This window comes from Tigriopus californicus, chromosome 5 (assembly GCF_007210705.1).
Source record: "Tigriopus californicus strain San Diego chromosome 5, Tcal_SD_v2.1, whole genome shotgun sequence".
In the NCBI taxonomy this organism is placed as follows: domain Eukaryota; kingdom Metazoa; phylum Arthropoda; class Copepoda; order Harpacticoida; family Harpacticidae; genus Tigriopus; species Tigriopus californicus.
This window is the reverse complement of record NC_081444.1, coordinates 2,659,511-2,667,389: the sequence shown is the minus strand read 5'-3', so window position 1 is coordinate 2,667,389 and position 7,879 is coordinate 2,659,511. Positions and strand designations below refer to the sequence as shown.

The 7,879-nt window shown below is 40.9% G+C and overlaps 1 protein-coding gene across 1 annotated transcript in view; it reads right to left on the bottom strand.

Moving 5' to 3' along the window:
- Nucleotides 1-5,660: 5,660 nt before the first annotated feature.
- Nucleotides 5,661-7,879, bottom strand: part of LOC131880114 (uncharacterized) — an 8,483-nt gene continuing 6,264 nt past the window's right edge. The window contains exon 2 of the mRNA XM_059226630.1: nt 5,661-7,295. Within this exon, the coding sequence (XP_059082613.1) occupies nt 5,852-7,295 (1,444 nt within the window). The 3' untranslated portion in view covers nt 5,661-5,851. The remainder of the gene's footprint in view (nt 7,296-7,879) is intronic.

Genomic DNA, 7,879 nt, shown 5'->3' with positions numbered 1-7,879 from the left:
AAGACAATCATTTTGTTGTGGGAAACGAAAGAAACCGCTTTGACGGGTCTTCTACTACGTTAGCATAAATACAGCCCAAATTCTCCTCCTTAAAAGCAATGTGAAACTGTGAAGAGGACGACGACAAATCAGGAACCTACTTCCTCAGAACTCTCTCGATTTCCTTAATGGACCCCAATATGACTAAGTGAGAGCATTTGAGCTAGGATAACACTTGAGGAGAGTGGTCTCATTTATTCTCTTCCAATTCATCCAAGAATATCCTCCTGATCCAAAAAGGACCTTCATCAGAAATATGACCCATACTTCCGTGATCCATTGAATCGCCCTAATCGAACGCAAAAGAGACTCGAAAGCAAAGCCATTCCTGGACCGGCTGTTTGTACTTGGACGGTAATGAACACTTAGCAGATTGCTGACCTTGAACCGGACTCCCGTACATACGTGCAGGTACATGCGCAAGTACAAGAAGTATTATTGGTCTTTTTACATGGAGATGGATTGGTGCTTGTTGATTGCAACCTACCTACTACTTACCTGCCTACCTCATGGACTGAGGAAGGTTTACCGAAATGCCAACATAATGGACATACCTCAAAAAATCTGCCTGATCACTTAAAAAACAATGCCCAATAGTGATGCCAACCACGAGGATTCTACTTTGAGTACTGCACCAACAACCACAAAAGCTACAACGTCTTTGACGGCCATGACGAACAATCATTTGTCGATGATGATGAGACCTAGCCGAGGTTCGAGTCATTCAAATCGAGATTAATGACCAGAGAGCCATCTTCAAATCCATCATCCTTCAGACGTTCTTGGACGTTTGTTGTTGAGGAGGAGGAGGAGGATGATTCAGGGGTTCTCTCATAAATCACGCGTGAAGAGGGCAACAAAGGCGGGGTTTTTCTCCATGAATTATCTTTGAACATTGTACTCAATACCACCTCTGCCAATTGTGAAAGAATCAAAGTATAATTCATCGTGATGGCATCATGAATGTGGTTTTATTTTTAAACTTTAAACACGAGCATCCGGTAGCAAGTACGAGTACTATGTACGAACAGTACATGGTAACCCAGATATGGTGTTGTGCGTGTTCGGAGTTGTTTTGGCCGTCATTGGTCATGTTTTGTGTCCTTCATGAAATGGAAAATAACAATGCATGACACTTTGGGAGAGCTCTCGTGTGATGTCTATCGATCCTTGGCTCACACAAACTCAGGGTGATTCCGAGAACAAGCCTGATGTGTCTATTCATTGTCAAATCACTCGTATTCCCGATTGGGTCGTCAATTGAAGGCTGATTAGAAGTCAGACGTATCAGTCATACCTCATCCCGAGACATGCCAACCAATCCGGACACCGTCAAATATAGCAATTTACTTGATTTGTGAGTGGCTTGTTAATGGTAAGAACTTCCCTGAGCCATAAAAACTGTGCTCAGACTAAACAGGATTATACGTGGTAGTTCGATAACAAGATAGTATCCAGTCTGAGCATGGCTTTCTCCTTTGTAGGCAAGGAAGGGAAGGGGACATCTTAGTTTGGTAGTCAAGGAGGTCCTTTGAAAGTAATCCCCTTGGTTCTTGCATGCGGGAACCAAAGACAGAGGTTGTGTGTACTGCTCGGTCTTGATTTAGTGTTCATGTTTGTCGTATATTTCTTTCCTTTGAAGCCAAGTGAATTTGACTTCGGAGAGCACTTCTAAATGAGGATCAGATCAAGTTCTACGAGGAGACCCATGGTTGCTAGATCCTGTAAATATTTGACTGTTGATGATGATGATGTTTTACCTAGGGTCTCTGGAAAACGATAAAGATAGATCGTGGATAAATTCTGGCTTTAGTTTCAAGCCTGTGCTTTCGAAAAACTTTGCGTTTTCAGTACAATGGAACCCGCTTATACCGTCGCCCTCGGGACCGAGCCAACTTGACGATGCATCCGGATGTTCTCTATCAGGTGCAAAACGACGTTAAATACCCAAATAAATACGAGTGTTTAAATGACGTATATAACTCAAAAGAAGGTTCAATTTTTGAAACTTTATATTTAATTTCCAAGGAAACTATCATGGAATGTTTTGGAGGCACTTTCAAACTCAGGACCAAGTTGAATTCGGCTTGGGTGACAGCCAAATGAACAATCAGGGTTATCAGATTTTTTCTGTTGTTCTGTTTTTGTTTTCAATATCAAATTGGCATCTGAAGTTAATATGTTTCAAAATTTTATGCGACAAGGTGGTTCAGCTGTGATGTGTAATCAGTAGTGTTCTTAAACTTATTCAAATAACATTGATTTGCATCCTGGGCCCTTAAGTACATCTTTTTGCATCCTGAAAATCTATTTGCATCTGTGGCAAAAGGTATTGTATTGACAATGCCTGTGATTGTTATTGAAGTTTAGCCTTTAATTACTGTTCAGATGTGCTGATCCAATGGCATCAGAGCATACTAGAGGGCTAGTGACAAGCCCTCTAGAGCATACCGTTACTAGAATTTTTGTGTCCATCTTAAAAAATTGCTTAAGATACCTCAATATGCCATAACGATATAAAGCATCTTTATATGCTTTTTTGAAATGTGGCTCAGAGTGGCTACAACCAAGAGCAGGCCGATTTGGAGGGAAGCTCGTTCGCAGTCCATATTTCTAGAAGTCCGTGGAGGAGACAATATAAGCGGGTTCCACTGTTTACGGATGTTTTGTTGAGTGGTTGGCTGGGCTTGAAAAAAACGGGCCTTTCGAAATCATTCTTACCCGACAGATACATAAAGCCTTTCAGCAATTGAAAATTACGCATAAGCAAGCAAAGGAAGGTTAGATCTTTAAAATCTCAAGGAAACGGATCCTTATCAGAATAAGACATTTGAAACGGAAATAAATCGATAGCTTGGATATGCAATTGACCAAGAGCCAGTTCATCAATCCACGTATGTACAAGTAAAGTTGAAGACTTGGAAGACAGTATGTTCGCGTTAATGGTGCGGTTACAGCACATGAGCAATGATTTCATTTGCTCAATAAACAGACGAGGCCTTGTTTGTAAGCGTCTCATTTAAGCGTAGGTTCCTCGAGGGTCCATAACATCTGAGCCTCAATTTGATAACGCAATGCCAATTTTAGCCACATGAGTAACTTTACTTAAAACTAAGAAATCACTCTAGATATAAAACCATCAGTAATGCTTCACTTGAAGATGACACATTGAGCCCTCAAAAACTAAATTTGTATTAAGATTATGGCTATGATAAGAAGAAACTCGAAACCTACTTGTACATTTTTTTATCTTTTGCATTGTGTAACATTTTACTCAATCTTTGAAATGTGTAAAATATAGGATTCTTTTTCAACAGATCCAGTAATGGGGGCATTCGAATGGTTAGTTTTGATTTGGTCAGCTATTGAACTCGATGTTGTCAGTTTGAGGTTTTATTTAAAACAAAAATATTTTTTTTTAAAATAGGTTTATCATGTCATGGACGGCGACATCTAGCACAGTTAAAACATTCAATGAGAACGTTTTATTGACGGAAAAGTCCCTGCAACTAGTTGGCTAGCAATGGCTGCCAACAACTAGTTATTTTATGTTGAATCCATAATTTCAAATAAGCTAGTGGAAATGATCTCGATATAGACATTTAAGTAGAAAAACAAAACTTTGTGTTGAAATTAAAAATCTACAAGAAGAGCAAAAATTTTGCTTTCGATAATAGTCGGAAAAGTGGTAACGAAATACAACAATTTGTTCCTTTTTTCGGAAAAGAAACCGGAATCCCGCTACATTTCAAAATGGTGTAATCATATTAACCCCCCTACCCAAAATTACTCGTAACTCGTTCCTTTTTCCTTCCTTCAAAGCGATTATTTTTTCTGAGATAACTTTACCAAAACATAAAATTCACTTTTAGGCAGAGTGGATCTAGTTGGCTTTGATATTGAGCCACAACTTATTTATGTTATTTGAGAGTTTTTATCTTTTTCCAAATATTAGCTTAATGATTATTTTGCTATGTTACGCATTTTCTTTTTTTAAGTACCTTTAGTCATATTTTGCCAAAAAAATCCCATTTAATTTGTCAGGTATGTAGAAGGATGACCATGACAGGACAATAGTTCAAAAAACGATGGCTATTCTGGTTTTAAATATTAATAAACTACCATTTCATTGATTGACAAGGAATGGTTGAGTTCACAGTGGGTTACTCATTTTATAATAGTAATAGATCTTTTTATTCTCCTCTCGCTCCTCTCCTTGCGGAAAAACAAACGTATTGCTAATCTATTTCAACACCAAAAATATTAATACACCACCCACCATTGTGAGAGACCTTTCAAATCCTATAAGGGTATAATTACAAACACTTTTGACGTCCAAAAAGGGATGAACAGATAGCCATATATTGTATATTTGCAGCAAATCAGCGACTCTTCATCATCATCTTTTTCCATAAAATTGTGCTAACAAAGCTAATGGTAGGTTTAGAAAATGTGATGTCTGTAAAGTCAGCCACCAAAAACTTGTGAAACTCTGCTTTTCTTTAGTACTGTTTTGTTGGAAATGAAGATTGTTAAAGTGTGGGCCCGTCGATCATAGAGTATTCAACCTCCTGTAAAATGATTATTTACATGTCATAATTGTTCGGAATTTTACCCAGAGAGAATTTTAAACGTCTCCCAGAAGAATTGATGGCATATTCGTTTTGTCCCAGTACTTGGTCAATAAATCGTTGATTTGATAGTCTCTTGATAAAGTCTGGCATCTTGGAGCGTATTCTCTCGTTTCTACGTTTGTTTGCCCGCACCTACAGTACGTAGAGGAAGCAGAGGGCGCTTCCCCCGCTTAATGAAAAGGACAATTAAGGGGTTATTGTAATCCGTTCCTTGAATTGAGGAAGAACTAACGACTTGATATTAATATATTGATGAGTTCCTGTACACTAATCGCACAATTAACCATTGACCTTCAACAAATGATTCCCTGGTAGAAGACAGACTTGACCTGGATTACAGCCTTAGAGCCAAGAATGATGAGATAGTGTATATCTTTCGGGTTTAAAAGATAACCACGTTTGATATCAGTATTTATAGAACATTTCCAGAACCAACATCTGATCTCGATTGGTTACTTCTCAGCTAACTAAACAAAGAACTTGAGAAAATGACGAGATTCTGCTTTGATTGGTTTAGTCTCTTGAGAAAACATGGTCAAAAAGTTTTGACTTGAGCAAGGCCAGATCACTCACCCCAATTGGTAAAAATATTTTTTTTATACGAATAACCCACAGTTTTTGTCATTGTTCATCAGTAATCGAAAAACCTTGAAAACGAGACCTTTGACGTTAATTACAATGCTTACAAAGCAACCACATTCACCGATGCATGAAATCAATTTCAGATTGAGATAATCCACATAGAATCTGGATTTGCGAATGCATCCTAATGGAATGGGCTTTGAAAAGGAACGTAACAATTGAGTGACGTCTCTGAACTTCCGCTTCACCCATGAAGCTGATTAAACGACGACCAGGACTGGTTCTTTCAAAAAATGAAAACCCGACACCCTGCACATTTTGTCGCGACCTTTTTGCGAATGCACGGACTGCACCCTTGCTGTCATTGTTGGGAAGAAATAAAACTCCCAGGCCAGTCAATGTTTAACTGTGGTCACTTTATTTGCGCTCGATAATTCGTTACATGTTAGTGTCTGTCTATGAGGCTCAACAATAACTCTATGAACTATATCTAGTCATTACTTATTCTCATGAGAATAGAGCGAACACCTCTTGATAAAATCGAATTCAGGCACCATGGCGAAGGTCGGCCAGGGCAAACAAAGGCCCTCGCATGCTCAATTTTCTTGTTGGCTCTTGGCTGCTTTGGATGTGGTGTTGGTCCCCTGGTCTGTTTTGTTGTTAACGGTAAGGATGCTTCCATCGCCAGCCAGACGGTTTGCTGTTAATAGCTTTGGGGAAGCTTCAAAATTCGGCGAAGGAATGGCTAAGAGGCCTCTTGACGGCCTTCGCCGTGTCTCGAGCTCATTAGGCCGTGAAGTCACTCTGACGACACTAGTGTCACTATTTTGATTCCGTCGTCTCAGACCGGCCGGGCTGAGCCACGAGGGCACACAAGAGGCCATCTTATCGACACGTGCCTGACATGCCAAACTGGTTTGTACTTGCCGAAATAGGTTCTTGGCGGCAGCTCGAAATTGAGTGTTGAAAAGACTGTAGATGAGAATGTTAATGGAGCTGTTGGTGACCAGAAGGAAGTGGCTAATACTCGTCATGATCTGAGCCCACACAGCGAAGGCTCGTTGTCCCATTTTGCTGCAAGCCATGGCCTGCTCAATCACCAGCATCTCGTAGAAATTGAGCAATATCCGCGGGAAGTGACACAAGAGGAAAAATGTGACGATGCCCATAAAGAGAATGGCCATTCTATCCTCGACTCGCCGTCTGCGTGCATTACTCATTCGAGATGGATCCGACGAGGCTGCTGTCCCTTCAAATCCTTCTTCGTGAGATGGAGCTAGATTTGAGGAGGGCTGACTCTTTCCGGGGCTTCCATTATCTCCTGCTGCGACGTTCATGGAAGCCGGTGGAATGACATAAGTCTTGGCCTCGAAGGCCCTGCAGCAACACTTGCGTTGGATTCGAGTGACGGTCATAGCCAGTAGGCCCACTCTAGGCCCGGCTTGACCTTGAGGGCGATTGGCTCGGCTGGTGTCTTGGATCACCAAATTGAATCTTCCCGGAATAGATCTCGGGTCTGAGGGCTTTCGTTTGGGATTTGAGCCAACGTCCACGTGTTCGTCGATCAAGACAGTGTTGGCCTCGGATCGAACCATGGCGGCCACATCTCTCTGGTTTTGAGGTCGCCGACGCTTCTCTCGTTCCTTCACGTCGATGTAGATCTTCGTATTGAAGTACACCAAAAGACAGACTGGGAGGATCCCGAGAATGATGAGCTGACTCCAATTGACAAAGGAGCTATAAATCGGATCAATCCTCATGCTGGTGACGTTTAATCTGACTTCATACAAGGGTGATGACTCATGGTGATCCTCATTCACCATGGATGACGACAATAGCTGTGAAGTGTCATCCGTATTGGTCCGGTTGGCCGTCCAGTCGATGGGCACGAAAACAGCCTCGGTTTCGAAAAACTTGGGCACATTGATGATCACAGCCAACAGAACAACTGGAACGAAGTACTTGAGGAGTCGCTTCCTGATCTCGGAGCCATCATTCATGGCCTGGTTATAGTCCAGAGGATGATGAACGGACACGTACCTAGAAATGGACAAGAAAACCGGCTGGTGATTGATATCCGACAGACGAGATCCCACCGCGAACTTCGCTTGAGATTTAGATGGAAATTTCTTCACCATTTTTTACGCTTCAAGTTTGCTAACACCATTTGTTCAGGAATTTTCCCGTCCTTGTCTTGACAAGATTGAAAGTATTCGCAGAGTTTTGTGCGCACGTTATTCAAATAGTTTCTTGGTTCCATGGCTTATCGTGTATCTCAACCAACGGAAAGTTTTCCTCACTTTCCCTCTCCTAGCATAAAATAACCTGCCAATTGAAATTTGCGCAATATTTCAAATTCATACCCAATAACGGCACAGATATTCAGAAATGCTCCATGTGAAAATAGCAATCAAATATTCTACGAACAAATTTGAACTTTACTGACATCTTCAACTCTTCAATTAAGTTCTCGGAAAAGTATTCATTTTGAAACGGAGCCCAAAAATTAACTTAGCGAAAACTGGCGTGTTGTGGAGACTTTGTGTGCTACATATGTGTCTTGCAATCCTTCTCGCATGTTTTATTTTTGTTCAAGGAGCATTTTTCTCATTCTCTCCCTACCC